Source organism: Camelus dromedarius, chromosome 26 (genome assembly GCF_036321535.1).
Source record: "Camelus dromedarius isolate mCamDro1 chromosome 26, mCamDro1.pat, whole genome shotgun sequence".
In the NCBI taxonomy this organism is placed as follows: domain Eukaryota; kingdom Metazoa; phylum Chordata; class Mammalia; order Artiodactyla; family Camelidae; genus Camelus; species Camelus dromedarius.
Window position 1 is genome coordinate 20,676,263 of NC_087461.1, and position 15,890 is coordinate 20,692,152.

General features: G+C 45.6%; 1 protein-coding gene across 14 annotated transcripts in view; it reads right to left on the reverse strand.

The window, feature by feature from the left end:
- CREM (cAMP responsive element modulator) overlaps positions 1 to 13,988 on the reverse strand; it is a 52,151-nt gene extending 38,163 nt beyond the window's left edge. For 2 of the 14 annotated variants that reach the window (XM_031448722.2, XM_031448720.2), the window contains exons 1-3: positions 13,783 to 13,988; positions 6,794 to 6,893; positions 1,417 to 1,534 (exon numbers count right to left, since the gene is read on the reverse strand). In XM_031448722.2, the coding sequence (XP_031304582.1) occupies positions 1,417 to 1,534; positions 6,794 to 6,837 (162 nt within the window). In that variant the 5' untranslated portion in view covers positions 6,838 to 6,893; positions 13,783 to 13,988. Of the gene's footprint in view, positions 1 to 1,416; positions 1,535 to 6,793; positions 6,894 to 11,049; positions 11,197 to 12,814; positions 12,950 to 13,782 lie in introns of those variants that run through there. The other 12 variants (XM_031448718.2, XM_031448717.2, XM_031448721.2 and 9 more) reach the window with 12 other exon arrangements.
- Positions 13,989 to 15,890: the final 1,902 nt, after the last annotated feature.

Here is a 15,890-nt window from a genome sequence, read left to right on the forward strand (position 1 = left end):
AGTTACAAAATTATATAAAAGATAAATAGTTATAAAATTACAGTTATGAAAGGCCAGGAATTATAGTTATAAAAACTCTAGAAGACCCCAAATTCACCAAAAAATGTGCATTCTGTTTACACAGATAAAAAGACCAAAGGATAAATACCAAAATGCTAACAAAGCTTAAATTTCTGGATATGAAAAGTATAGATAGCTTTAATTTTCTTCTTTACAATAATATATATTCTGTCAATTTTCTACAATGAATGTGCATTTTTTTTTTAACAAGAAAAAGGCTGCATTTAAGAAAAAGAGCCAAGGCCTGCATGCCTGTCTTCCAGGGAGCGGGGGCGGGGGCGGGAGCGGGAGCGGGAGGACCACCTGTAAGGAGAGGCCCCCAGGGCGGGTGCAGGTGCCTTGGGAGAGAAGGGGTCTCCCAGGAACCAGTTGGGTAGACAGGGCAGGAAGTCCCCCCGACCCCTGGCCCTCAGGTCAGCCCTCCGCCCTTTCCGTTCTTTCTTGAGATACTGCCTACTGCTTGTCCACATCACCACGCAGGGGCACTGACTTCCAGTCCCACCCCACCCGGCTGCTGGGTCTGAAACACGATGAACCCTGGACGACATGTCAAGAACATTTAGAATTCAGGACAGACCGCCCCCTCCCCTGACCTGGACCAGCTCAACTTCCCAGCCAGACAAGTGGGCCCTGGACACTACAGTTCCTGACCCTATTCTCCGCCCCTGGGCCTCTGCGCACTCTTCCCGGGCCTGCAGCGTGCTTCCTGATCCTTGTCCACCTGGCGGCCTCCACTCACCCTGTGTCCAGCCCGAAAGTAAAATCCTCTACAAACACTCCGGGCAACCACGCCTGTCACTGCTCCGTGACAGCTTCCAGCCTCTCACACTGCTGGAATCATCACTCTAACATCTCCGCGCCACTAAGCCCATTCGATACCTACAGCTGGGAAATGCATCTCCCCAGACCAGTGCCTCCGTACAGGAGGTACTCAGGAGGTATCTGATGAGCTAAATAGATGCATATGTTTTTAGCACCTATTTTATAGATATCCCAGAAATAAAGTTTAGGAGCTGAATAACAAATGCTAACTCCTATTGGTTAACTAAAACGAAAGTAAAGATTAAACCAAATATATACTGGACAAATGATTTCTGCCATATTTATAGCAAAGAATATAAAACTGGATCCATTTGGAATCACCGACCCTCTCAAATAATAATTTGAGGATTACAAACTAAGGAGGGGTTTTGTTTTCCTTTACGCAAAGTAATTCAAACACGTTATCTTCGCTACAAAGTCAAATCAGTAAGGTGGCTGAGAACCAGGAGATGGGAAACTCAAGGTCAACTGCAAGAAAACAGATCTGCAAGGCCAGCTTTCCGGGGCACCTCCTGCTGCCCACGCTGGGTTTACCTGGGCTAAAGTGGGGGCTGAATTTGGGTCAGTCTGCGCCTGCAGGTGAGCAGACTCGCTCTCGGCCACAGAGCCTGGTACACCTCCGTCCTGCTGACAGTCAAGTGTTTCCATTTGTCTGAAAAGACAATAAAAAGGGAGAAGTATTAAGGCCCTATCTGAGATGGTTCTCTGCTTTCACCTGGCTTTCTGATATACGTTTCTATCATCCAATTGTACCACCTTAGTTTTTCAAGAAACAGATATCGTGGCAGAATCATAACTCTCCAAACTGAAGGTCCCTTCCTCACTGGAGGGGAGCATCGCCAAGGGAGCCCCACCACGTTCTGTGGGAATGCGCTTATACCAAAAATATGCAGGCCACTTTCTTCGTGGATTTTAAAATGCAGAATAGATAAACAAGATTATACTGTATTGCACAGAGAAATATATACAAGATCTTGTGATAGCTCACAGCAGAAAAAAAAATGTGACAACAAATATATGTATGTTCATGTATAACTGAAAAATTGTGCTCTACACTGGAATTTGACAAAACATTGTAAAATGTAAAATGACTATAACTCAATAAAAAAAAGTTTAAAAAATAAATAAACAAACAAACAAACAAACACTTTGGGAAACAGATGATGCTGAGGTCAGCTGAGGATGGGGTCACCTGAGGTGTGCAGGGAAGGATGAGGAGGGTTCGCCAAACAGGGAAAGGAGGGCTGTGAGAGGAGGGAGTCACAGAGCAGCTGGCGGCAGAGGACCTGGGGAGGCGTTGGGGAGCCTCGGGGACCCGGTCGAGATCTGGTGGGCAGGAGGCAGAGCTGACTGGGATGAGGACAGCCAGAAAGTCTGGATGGGACCGATTAAGAACTGCTTTTACTACTCCAGAGAGGAGAGAATGTTTACCCCACTCGGGGGCCTCCTCCGCTCTAGGTCTCCAGCATCTATATCACGTAAAATTTCAGGGGCATCACACTCAGGACACTGTCAGTCCCCCTCTGCCCACCCCACTGGTTTCCTCCCACCAAGATTTAAATATGTTCATGTCTCTCCAACCACATACACAAACACACACAGGGAACCAGGCGCGCTTCTCTGGCTGTTCTCTTGACCATCTCTTTCCTGTCACTTCTAAACTACCCTCAAGAACTGCCAACACTACCTCCATTTCTTCACCTCCTACCTCCTCCCAGAAAAACTCCAAACTGGCCTCTGCCTCACTACAGCTTCTCTAGTAAAGGTGATCAATCTGTCTCTGAATTCAACGTTCATTTTAAGTCCTCTCGTCTGAAGCCTCAGCAGTGCTCAAAACTGCTGACACACTCCTTCTTGGACTCTTAAAGTCATGGTGCTGACCTTCCACTCTCATCCAACTCTGACAGTGTCTCCGGGAGCTCCTATGACAACTCCTGCCCCTACTCAGCATTACCCGTCAACACTACAGGTCCCGGGGCTCTGGTTAGCCCTCCTGCCCTGCTCTCAAGTCTCCCCTGGGTAATATCATCCATTTTCTCTGGATCCAAACAGCAGCTTTTAGCTTCAGGCTCTCAAATCTAGATCTCCAGCCCAGAGGTCTCTCTCAAATTCCAAAAGCATGTATCCAAATGCCCATTTAACTTCTCCAAACAGATGCCCTGCATGTACTTCAAACTCAACGGGGCCAAACGAACTCCTTTTCTTCCTCCACAAACACATTCTTTCTCTGAGTCTGTTTCAGGAAATGAGGCCCCACCACCCACCCACTTGCCCAAGTGGAACCCTGAGTGTCACCCCTGAAACCCTCTACCCTTCATCCCTACAGGGTTACCAGCAGGTGGGATGACTCCACCTTCTAAAGAACAGTCTGCCACCACTCTCCATGCTGACAGTTATCTTTCTAAAACACAAATTTTTGCTCAGAACTCTTCGGGGGCTTCCTACTGCAGGACAAAACCCAAACTTCTTACAATAATCAGAACTATAACTACCACTTGTTAAGTGCCTACCACATCGCAAATGCCTACTAGTTTTAATTCTTAACAACCTTGTAAGGGCAGTACAACTAGTCCTTCTCTTAGAGGTGAGGGAAAGGAGACACAGGGAAGTTAGGACTCTGATCTACCCCAGAGGTATTGAGGGGCAAAGCCAGGTTTCAAACAGAGGTCTTTCTCCAAAGTCCATATTCTCAATTACCAACCCACACTGCCGTCCCACCTTTTTCACAATGTGACCCCGTTTTATCCTCAGCCTCATGTCCCATCACTCTGCTCCTTCCACAACCTGCATCCCAGCCTCCTTATAAGCCATTTTTGGGTCAAATACACATCTTATTCCCTCAGTTCTGATCTGTTACATCTCCTCTTCCCTCTTCTTGGAACGCCCTTCACCCCCTCTTTGTCTGACAGGCAAATTCTTCCTAGTTCTTCAAGGCCTGGCTCAAGGACACCATCTTTCAAAAGCCTATTCTAACAGCCTTGAGTGGAATTAGCTGTTGTGAGCTCCCAAAGCGCCCTGTGCAGCCCCCATTACCACACTTGGGCAGCATGCACGTCTGTCCCCAGAGATCCAGCACTGGTGTGAGCAACGGAGATTATATCTCAGATTTCAAGGTATTCCCAGTGCCTTGTACAGAATCTACCATCATCATTAACTAAGCCAATTAATCAACTACTCTGGAAGACTATGTAACTGTTAGATGTTACTAAAGTGATAAAAATAAGGTTCAGAGAGACCTTATGTGACGTTTTACAGGGCACATAACAGACAGCAGAACTGAGGGTGAACAAGAGGTGTTGTGACTGTGACCCCAGGGTCCCTTCCACAGCCAGTGCCCTGAGTAGTAGTCCAGTTTAGATAACATCTCACAAAAAGTGTCCTTTTTTTTCTTTTTGTCTCTTAATAATTGAAGTATAGTCAGTTTACACTGTTGTGTTAATTTCTGGTGAACAGCATTATGCTCCAGTCATACGTAAACATACATATATTCGTTTCCATATTCTTTTTTGTTAGAGGTTACTACAAAACACTGAATATAGTTCCCTGTGCTACACAGAAGATGCAGAAGAAACTTGTTGTGCATCTATTTTGTATACAGTAGTTAGTATCTGCAAATCTCGAACTCCCAATTTGGGCCTTCCCACCCCCTTTGCCCCTGGTAATCATAAGTCTGTTCTCTGTGTCTGTGAGTCTCAGAAACAGTGTGCTTTTGAGTATATGCTGCAACTGCTGCCACGGTCTTCACTTAGGTACACTTTGCCTTTCACAGTAGGCTGGGGAGGCTCCAATTTTATCACATTTTATTCTTCTGGAGTGCCTAGCATAGTGCTCAGTACATGTCATTCAATAAAAGTTGATACTAAATCACTTTGTTTGAAGGTAAAAATCATCCACAGAAGAGTAAGGTTTGGGTCAGCACTACCAATTTAAAATGTACACTCTGTTATTTCCAAACAAGCTTTTCCTGCTGATTTATAGCCAACTCTCTGCAGCACAACCTCCTACACCCACTAAAAGCCAACCCCAGGGCAGGACTCGGGGCAGAAGGTTCAACTAACATTTAAACGCTCCACATGGGTCAAGTACTGTACTGGGCACCTTCAAACACGACCTCATAGGAGATACAGAACCCAGACCTCAGCTGGAAATGATGTACATAAACACTAACGTCTGCAAATTGGCCTCAGCTAGTCCAGACATAGCTTATTAGATGAAGCGTAGGAGAGAGATCCATTTAAATCCTGCAATGTTCACTACATTTGTCATGGCAAAAACTGAAGAAGTGTATCATAGGATATTTCCCCCAAAGCTGACTTACTGTAACAAATTTTAAATATAATTATACTAATATTAATAATCTATAAATATATCATGTAATATTTTAATCTTACACAATAATCCAAATTAGAAAGAAAAAGACCAACTAGGAAATAAAAATTATAGAATATTTTAAAATAAAAACATACGAGATAAAACAATAAAAAACTAAAACAAATTAAAAAGCCCATTAATCACTATAAACTAAGAGTAAACAAAATACTGGCAAATATTTGGTGCTATAATTCTAAAGAACAGATAAGGATTTGCTAAAATGGGTATATTTAAACTTACAAATGATTAATAGTAGTTGCAATATTCTTTTCTTATCCAACTTAAATATTTCTTCTGAAATCTTCTTTATATTATTAGCAAGCCATTTTCTTCTTCGATAGAAAAGTAAATGTTATCCCAATAATGTGTAATAAGTGTTAATATAACTATTGTTTTAAAAGAACAGGATCCAAAAATTAGCACAAGTTCCAAGACTTCTAGGATGACCTACTTTTGGGGGATAGAACTGTGTTTGCTTACTCTGTTATTTTCTAGGTCTTTAATAGAACATCTACATCATATTGCAATAACGCCCCAAAACACTGAAGTACAACAGCACAGTATTGTCTGTACACTATTTGTGCAACATATTTTCAAGAAATGGATACAAAGGAATATATTTGTAAAAATCGTATTTATGATTATAGAAATATTGAGGTAATCAATGACCAAAGTTACTTAGGCATACCTGTGTATCAAGAACACACAAGATATTTAAGGAGAAGGAAAAACGAGAAGAAAAAGGGAAAGCATTTAAAAGAAATATTATCATAGATACCCAGAAAAGTGTTCCTAAAAGACAGAAACAAAGAAGAGAAAAGGAACACAGGCCAAAAATATCTAAATGAAAAATAAGACAAAGATTCCTAATTATAATTAAACTGTACAATTAACAAATAACTTCTAAAATTTTAGTTGTATCCAATTTGCAAAGACAAATTATACTACAGAGCAACTATATTTACCATTGTAAAATGTTCTCACCTCTTTTAAAAATAGAATCCAGCTGCAAAAGGAAAGATTATTAAAGCCATTTCTATTACCCATTTTTAAATAGTTTTACAAAAACTGTCATAGAAAATTCATTTTCTTTTTGAAGTTAGAGCCAACTGATAAACCAGAATGTCTCTAAAAGTAACTAAAAGAAAACATGAAAAATAACATTTGGATTTCTGTAAAACATTGGTAGAGACTTCCCTCTGTTTTACAATGTTGGGTACAAGTGTAGACTACAGGCAAGAAGGAAAACTCTGCCCACATCCTTGCACACGGTCTCCCCGCTGAGAAAGAGGTCAGCACTTCAGATGCTGAGAATGACGGTCCTCCCGTGCACACACCGCCTAGCGCAGTACTCGGCAGAAGAGGAGCCCCGAACTGAGCGGCTGAGTAATGTGGATACACATGATTCTATTATTATAATACACACACACACACACACACGTGTTATACATAGATACACACCATTCTTTTAACCATCATTTTAACCTTACGCTCTCTAAATTGAACTTTCAAAGGAAGAGGAAAACATATATCCACCTACCTGAGATTTGTCTTAATATATTTTTTCCTGCCACATTTGCTCATTATTAAGACATTTGTAATCAATGCTTTGCTTCTTCCCGTTTTCTTCTGTATTTAGCCTGCAGTAAAATTATAATGTTGAATTGGCAGATTATACAATTTTATTTAAAGAAATTAAAATCTCTCAAAACTATACCACAATACCCCAGAATACCCTAATTTCTACATAACTGAAAAAACAGCATAGAAAACTGAAAACAATTGCATATTTTCTTTCAAAGTTACTTGTATTCAATTTCCTCATCTTCTGAGAAAAAATTTTCTAATTATTTATCAGGCTGTTCTCTACTGAAGAGAAAGCAACACTGTCTGAATCATTTGATGCACACCACACATGGCTCAGAGGTACCACTCTGTTTAAAAATGACGATAATCACTTAGCAAACTGAATGAATTTATCATTTTCTTAAATTTAACTCCACTGTGACAAATTTGTCGACTATTTTTCATTTACCTTAAATTCAAACCTAGGTCTTGTCAGAGAATTTTAATTCCAAACTAAATAGTAAGAGTTCCTTTAAGTCTCCTCCAGGGGCCGTCAATCCATTTTAAAAAAACTGTTTTAGACACTCTAACAAGTAAACTCCATTTTTTTTTACTAATATCTTTTTAAAAATATACACTTGACCTGCTGAATGAGGGAAAACTGGCGAAGAGAAAGATGAAAGGAGAGCAAGGAGCCCTCAGTGCATTTGAGGTTTGAAAGAACAACAGGCCCGACCCGGAGCACCTTCCAGGCAGTGAGGCCAGGACTGGGGCAGGTGGTCAGACAGGCTGCTCTCAGGGCTCCCTCCCAAGTGGTGCCTCGAAAATGCTGTCACATCATCCCAACCAACTTGGAAACGGAGTCAATGGGCAGGTTTGCTGCCCCTCACTAAGGGCACAGGGACAAAGGTTATTGCTACCACCTGCACACTCCCCCCAGGGACAACGGGAGAGGGCAGGGCATTTGAACCAGGCCACCCACAATGTGGACAAAAAGCAAGAATGGTGCCATTCCCTTGGATTAAACCTTCTTCTGTGCTGTACTGTGCTGGCATTGCACATGGGGACACCTATCTTCCATAAGGACTATGTAACCATGGAAGCAGGGGCCATTTATTTAGTAAACAGTGCTCAGCACCCGCGATAGGCCAGCCCCTTATGCAGGGCACCGAGACACAGACAGTAAAATGTCCCTGCTCCCCTACAGCAGGAGCGTGGATTCTAATGAGGGAGCCAGACGTTTGAACGAGGAATAATGATGATATTATCTGAATAATAATGGTGAACATGGCACCACATAAGATAAGTCACTCCCAATTTCTCCTGGAAATCCCACTTTCTTTCAAAAGTTTTATTCAAAAGTTTAACTTTTGAATAAGTAGTACGTTAGGATTCAGAACTCAAAAAGGAGAAGAGGTACTTGGTGAAGTCCAGGGACAGTCCCCGTCTCCTCTCCCCAGAGGCGCCAACTCTGAAGACACTACCAGCTTCCTGCCGCCACGGCCACAAGACGTCAAGAGAGAAAACGACTAGTCTCACAACAGGATAGTGACCCCCAGATACACCTAGTCCTGACTCAGGCTTATCAGAGAATTACTTCGTCCCAACTACTAAGAAGTCATCACCGACTGATCGCCTGCGTGCCAAATCTAAGAGGATGACTTTCAGTTCCTACCTCCCTGAACACCCCCCAGCACTGCCTAACCCCCACATGCCGTCCTCCTTGAACTCTTCAGGACACCACGCTCGTGTTTCCCCTCCAAATTACCCAGTCCTTCGTTCCAGGCTCTCGGGCCCACTGGGAGGGCTGGCGTTCCAGGGCTTCCAGTCACAGAAACCTCCATGCTCTCTCCCTAGGCACTCCATCCCCACTCGACGGGTCTCACATCTCACCTCCAACCTGGACCTCGCCCTTCTGAGCTCCAGTCTGTACGTATCTGCATAGTCCATGTGCTCACATATCCTCAGGCCCAAAAAGTTTAACTAACCTCAACTCCCTTGCTCCGCGTCTCCCCTCTTGCTGTACTTTAATCTCAGTTAGGAACTGACGTGGCCGTTCGCTCAGCCCCCTGATTCGGGAGCCCTCTCCCTCCGTTCCCCACTTCCTCCATCCCCGACTCACAGTGGTCACACAAGAGCAGTGTGCGCTATAAACAGCACGGCACTGGAGGCTGATCTGGGCATTGACTTCTATCACTTATTAGCAATGGTTATTGCAAGAAAAGCAAAACAAAACCCCAAAACCCCACTGCAATTAACATGATCAAAACAAAAAGACAAGGACGTGGACTAAAAGGGCAGTACACTTCTAACGGAAGCAGGAAGACAGCACAGAAAGGTACAGCCTATTTCTCGGGTTCTGGATGAAGAAGGGTTTCAGCTCTTTGGGAAAGCAGGTCTTCACAGGTTAACTATAATTTAAGTAGCAACAGCAACTAAGGTTTGAACGATAATGGGAGAAGAATACAAAGCTCCTATTATATAGCTGGTCCTTCTCAACCACGTGGATTACAAAGTTGGGCAAAAGCAGGCGAGCTGGCAGGGAGACGTACAGCCGACCCCTGAACAACATAGGCTTCAGCAGCGTGGGTCTGCATACCTGCAGGTTCTTTTCAATAAATATACTGGGAAATGTTGGAGATTTGCAACAATCTGAAAAGACAGATGAACCTCGTAGCCTAGAAATATCAAAAAAATTAAGAAAAAGGTATGCCATGAATGCATAAAACATGACACAAATCTACCCTCACAAAGTCATAAGGTGAGTGATATTTAAAATAAATTTAATAATGTATTAGTTTTCTTACTGTTTTATAACTTTGCTTTCAAAGAATTACATTACTGTACAGTGTCACAATTGGAGAAACTGCCTATCAGCTATTACCACAAATAAGTGGGTTATTTTTAAATTTTAATTTAACAGTGTTTCCAATACATTATGAATATGACTACAATATTGTATGCCATAAATTTCTATACTGACTCATTCATTAGTGTATAGGCTAGGCTGCTGTGAGCAACTGTGGCAACTACACTAGGCGACCATGAAGCAATCACATCGCTGCTGCTTTGTCATCAATGCATGAATCATTATCCCTGTAAATAAATGCACATTTCTCACATTATCGGTTCATTTTTTTATGCCTAGTATTAGTATGTGTAACATCTACAGCATTTTGTATCTTCTAAGACAGTCCTGACGTTGGTACTGACAAATGATTCATCTTGTAAACAGATGATGTAAACTTAAAGTATCAGTAAATACAGTACAGTACTGTAAATGTATCTCTTCCTTATGTTTTTCTCAATAACATTTTCCTTTCTCTAGCTTACTTTAAGAGTACAGTATATTATACATGTATAAAATATGTGTTGACTGTTTGTTATTAAGGTTTCTGGTCAACAGTAGGCTATTAGGGAAGTTTTGGACGAGTCAAAGAGATAGACAAGTTTCTTCTGTACAGCACAGGGAACTATATTCCATATCTTGTAGTAACCTCTAATGAAAAAGAATATGAAAAGGAGTATATGTATATATATGTATGACTGAAACATGATGCTGTACACCAGAAACTGACACAACACTGTAAACTGACTATGCTCCAATTAAAAAGAAAAAAGTTACACAGGGATTTCTGACTGTGCAGGGGTCGGTGCCCCAACTCCCATGTTGTTCAAGAGTCAACAGTCATTACAAAGGGCCATACACCCGAGGTTGGCAGGGCTGAGCCTATGGTTGTTATACATTTCAGGAGAAGGATACGAGGACAGGAAAAACGAAGCAACACAGTAGAACAGGAAATTATGCCACTCAAAGTTTTGTAAACTTTGTGAAGTAAAGTTAGGATAATCTTCAAGTAACAATCTTTACACTTCTGTGTGAAAACAGAAGTAGCCAGGAGCAGTACTTGTAAATAATTATTTGAAACACTTATAACTATTGTCTTTACTATTTTAAATATGAACCACACAGAAAATCAGGCAGCATTCTAATACAGACATAAGGTCACTCCAATTTCATTGCTTCAGATACCTATTATTATTTAGGAAGTCTTAATTCTTTACTAAAATTACTGAAGGACTAACTAGTCAAGCATCTCTTCCAATTCATTCCCCACCTGGCGCTTGCTTCTGTCTACTTCAGAGTCAATGAACAGGAAAAACAACTGCCGAGGAGGAAATGAAATTCAAGTAATCATGGCCTACCTCCACCTCTCCAACACCCCCTACCTCTTCATGAAGGGAAACAAAACTTTCAGTCTTTAGGGGCAGCTGTTTGCTTGTAGACATTGCAGGGTTTTTCTTTTCAGCAGCTTCGTCACTGCACTTTCAGTACATCTCACAGCACTTCTCTGCACACCAAGTACAACTGCACTGACTACTAACTAGGAAATCTCGGAAAGAGTAGATAAGACACTTGAATTAGCTGAAGTTCAGAGAAATGAATTTCAGCGTTACTGTACTTACCTAGATAGGTCCTATCCTGTGTATGTGAACAAACTGGTATCTAAGTGCAGAAACATGCCTAAATCAGTTAAATTTCACTCTTCCAACAATTTTCAGAGGTACAAAGCATCCTAAGCATCCATATACAGCAACACATGTCTTTATGCATGACATAGTTGCCTCGATTCCAGAGCTGGAAGCTTCCACCATAATCAATGTTAGGATATAAATTCCTTAGCATTTCTAAGCCAAAAAAAATCATTTTTGTGCTATCAATTTAAAAAATTGAGGCTATTTGAGAATATGAGCAAAACACTATGACATTTGTCATTCTGAGCTAAGATGGTTTAAGTCTGCTATGTTAAAAAAACAACAACAAACAAACAAAACTTCCTTAAGGTAACTTTGAAGAAACCAAGTTTATTATATGGAATTCTCAAAAGCAAAAATATTAGAATCACATAAGCCCCACTGTTAAAATTTCACAGGATTTCATTTTGACATTTGATTGGTCTGGTTGTATCACTGTCCAGAAAGTATGCATGAAGATGCTTCCCATTTGGGGAGAACTGGGAGACTTCAAAAGAGCCTTACCAAAAAAGTCACTAGTAAGGTTTTCTTGGAGGAAAGCATTCGTCCTCACCAGTGAGGCAATTATCTAAACAGTCCCAAGTAACTTACTAGTCTATGCTTTTTCTCAAAATTGTTTCACATACATCTTGCCAATAATTTCCTGTAACACTCCTGGGAGCGTCAATCGAGAGATGTGCAGAGATTTTTTTTTTTTTCAATTTGCTGTAACTGAATTATACCAAGACACTCAATTTGTCTTCATCAGTAATATCGAGATAAATTCTCACTAATGTCATCCTTAGGTTTTCCTCTTCATTCTCCCTTTTGTCTCCTAAATATCTTAGAGCATCATGAAAAGAAAACCCATGAATGAAAGATTTACTCTTCAAAACAGGGTACTCTTTATTGTGCAGTTCCTATGGTGAAAAGTATTTTAAATGCCTTATGTGTTCTTTAAAAGGAAATTAACAAAATTATTTTAAATGTTTATTTCTACATAGGCGAAACAGATGAGAAACTTTCCCTGAAATCTTTATTTTTAAATCTACATGTCTGTATTGATAATATTGAAATTGTATTCAATGTACAATAACTTGTCAAAGTTAACTTTCATGTATGTCAACATCAGTTCAATAAAGTAGAAACAACAGTTCTGAGGATTCAGACACTTCAGGCTTATTTCCTTAACAGGCCATGTTGATTGCACGCCAAAATATCAATGATTCGGCTGTTAAGTGTTTTCATTGTTCAGTTTTATTTTTAAAAGTCTGTCTAAATGGGACAACACATTTGAGCACTGTCCCACAGACTACCCACTTCAACAGTAAACCTGGGTTACTTTTCTGGCCCAGTATTAACCTGTAGAGAATACCAGGCTAGGGAAAATGGTCTGGGTCAGGAATACACGTCTATGCTGATAAAGATTCAGTCAGAATTCCTTATGAATGTTAATACTCTGAATGAAACTCTTCCCTACTTTTCGTGAAATGACCGCAATTCTACACATGCGTTCACACCGTAGTCCTGCAGTAGCTGGCCTCAGCAGGGAACCAGAGTCGTCTGCGGAGTCTGGAGTTGGTTAAGTTCACCAGCACAAGCAAGTTTCATCAACCTTCGGGGACAATGTGAAAACAAAAGGACTGAAGAGCTCCTCTGTTTATACATTCAATAAAAATTTATTCGTACAGTCTTACAAAGCGCGCACACAAACGTCTGTGTCACCAGGCTTCCGGGTCAGCGCGACGACCCCGCGTGGACCCTCAGGTGGCCGGGAAGCACCAGCACCCGCACCTGTGCAGGAGCACCCGGACTCCCCGGCACTCAGCGGACAGTGCCCTCGGCGCTTACTCGCCCCGGGCCAAGCCCACTTACGTATCCTAAAAGCTGTGCCCGGATCCACAAGCAGCTCTTTTAACAGCAGCTTTTAATACTTGGTATTAGTTGGCGAAAACACATTGTTTGCAATTTGCCTTTCTTTGGGGGGAAAAAGTTCCTCTGAGTTCAGAGAATCAAAGACTGACTCCTGCAGGGGAAGCAGCACCGAGACCGGGGGAACGTGGGCCAGGGAGCGAGCCCCTTCCTCGCGCCCCCGGGCCGCCCCCAGTGCGGCGGGGTCCGCACGTGCCCCGTGGGCGCCGGCGCGGGTCCGCCCGGGGATGCCCCGTCTCTCCGCCCGAGCCGGCCGGCCGGCGGCCGCTACTGCTGCTCCCCGCGCGGGCGCTCGGGCGCGGGGCCGCGGTCCGGCAGCGCCCGGGGAGCGCTCCTCCGCCGCCTCCCTCCCTCAGGGCCGCTCCGGAAAGCGCCCCCCGAACGCGTCGGCCGCGGGGGCGGCGCGGGGCAAACGGTGGGCCGGCTCTGGTACCCGCCCGCCCGGACCCGCGCGGCCCCAACTCCGGCGCCGCCGCCTCAGGCTCCGCGGGCCCCGCCAGCCGGCGCGCCACTTACCGCCGCGAAGCGATTTACGTAGCGGCCTCGTCACTGCTTACGGACACGAGGAGGAGGGACGACGAGCCCCACCGGGACCGGCGCCGGCCCACGTCGCCTCACGTCAGCGCTGATGCGGCCGCCGCGGCCTCCCCGCTGGGCGCGACCCACCGCGGCGCCGCGTCCGCCGGCCCGCTAGCTCGCCCGCTCGCGCCGCGCCTGCCCCGGGGACTCCGGGGGAATCTGCGCTCGAGCCCCGCCCCCTGCCGGCGGCCCGCGGGAGTGCGGCGCCGACAATCCAACAATTGAACGGAACGCGGCGGGGGGAGGGGTATGGGAGCGGGGCCTGGGCGGAGGGGCGGGGCCTTGTGTGGGAGGGGGGCCGGGGGGGCCGTGAGGAGGAAGTAGGCTGGTGGGAGGGGGGAGATCGAGTAGGGGCGGGTCCAGGGCGGGGCCTGGGGCGGGCGGGAAACCCGAGGCTGCCGCGCGGCGCCGCGCCTCTGCCGGGTGGCCAGTTGCTTAGAAACTGAGGTAACCGCGGTCGCCGCGGCGTCCGTGTGGAGGCCGCCTCTCCTCGGGGCGTCCCCGCAGCTCGCCGAGCCCTGCGCGCCGCAGCCGGCCGACCCCACCTGACGCCGCGGGCCGCGAGCTCGGAGGGCCCGCCCGCTGCCTTCCGCGACCTGGTCTGCACGGCGGTGTGGCGGGGACTGGCCAGGACCGCACTGGGAGATGTGACGGGACAGGAAGGCTGGGGGGCAGGAGGGGCCCCGCCCGGGGGAGGAGAGCTCCGCGTTCGTCCGGCTGGACCCTGGCCTTGCCCACGGGGGCGGTCCCGGCCGGGCTCCGAGGAGGGGTCCCCGGCCGCCGCCGAGGACGCTGTTTGGACGGCGGCTGAGAGAAGGAAAAGAGAGCACGGTCCCGGGTGCGGGGCGGGGAGCTGTGCGCCGTACGTCCTCCGGGGCGTCCTGACCTCTCGGCGCTGGACGGTGGTGGCGTGCTGGCCGCTGAGTCCCCGTCTCCCCCCGACACTACCCGGGGGACAAGCGCGGCCGGTGGGTCCCCGTACCCCCTCCCCACAAGGACCGGACTCTGCGCTCCTTCCTCCTGGGACGTGCGTCCCCACCCCCTCAGGAAAGTCAGTCTTCTCGTTAGCGGGCGCCCCCAACCTAATAAAAAGCTGAACTCAGACACTGACCAAGCCCTGCGGGTGCTTAAGGCAGGGCGGGCGCTGGGTGTTTGTCTGTGAGTAGTCGGTGCCGCTCCCTTCAGCCCAGATGGAAGGGGTCACAGAAGGCGAGAAGGGAAAAGACCAGATCGCTAAACCTGAAAACTCAGGACCTTCACCTGGTCAGGCTGACCCCCACGCTGGACGAACAGGCTACTTGGGGGAATTGTGGTCACTCTCCTCCCAGGACGTTGTTCTCCACCTGCTTGTTCATTCCTAAGCGTCTTTAACGAAGTACATTCTTACACAGAATCCATCAGACAGGCTTGAAATGCAAGTACTAGTGGAAACCAGCATATGCTACAGCAGAAGAGTCCGTCAAATCCTTGAAAGCAGGGATGAGAACCTGCCCTTCCCGAGAACAGGAGACGGTAGCTGGCGTCTGAGAGGGACATGTGTTCTCCTGCTGCTGCTTCGAAAAAGTCCCGCAACACTGAGTTACTGCCTGACAGCTCTACGGGCTAAAATCAAGGGGTCGCCTCCAGGAAGAGTCCATTTCCTTGCCCTCCCCACCTTGTAGAGGCCACCCGCACTCCCTGGCTTGTGGCCCTCTTCCTCCATCTTAAAAGCCAGCAAAGTTGGTTGAGTCCTTCCCAGTGAGCTGCCATCTGATTCTCTCCCCTGCCTCCCTGCTCCGCTGAGAAGAACCCTTGTGATGACAGCGAGCCCTCCCTGAGAATCCAGGATAATCTCTCCATCTCAAAACCAGGTGATTAGCAACCTTAATTCCCGTTTACCACATAACCTAACATGTTCACAGGTTCCAGGGATTTGGACGTGGGCATCTTTGGGGGATCCTGAGACAAATCACCTGCCTCTTGGTGTCATTTCTTGCAACTAATTCAAGCATTTGATTAGAAATGCCAGTAACCGATTTTTTCAGTTTCTCATATTTAGGCTTGAA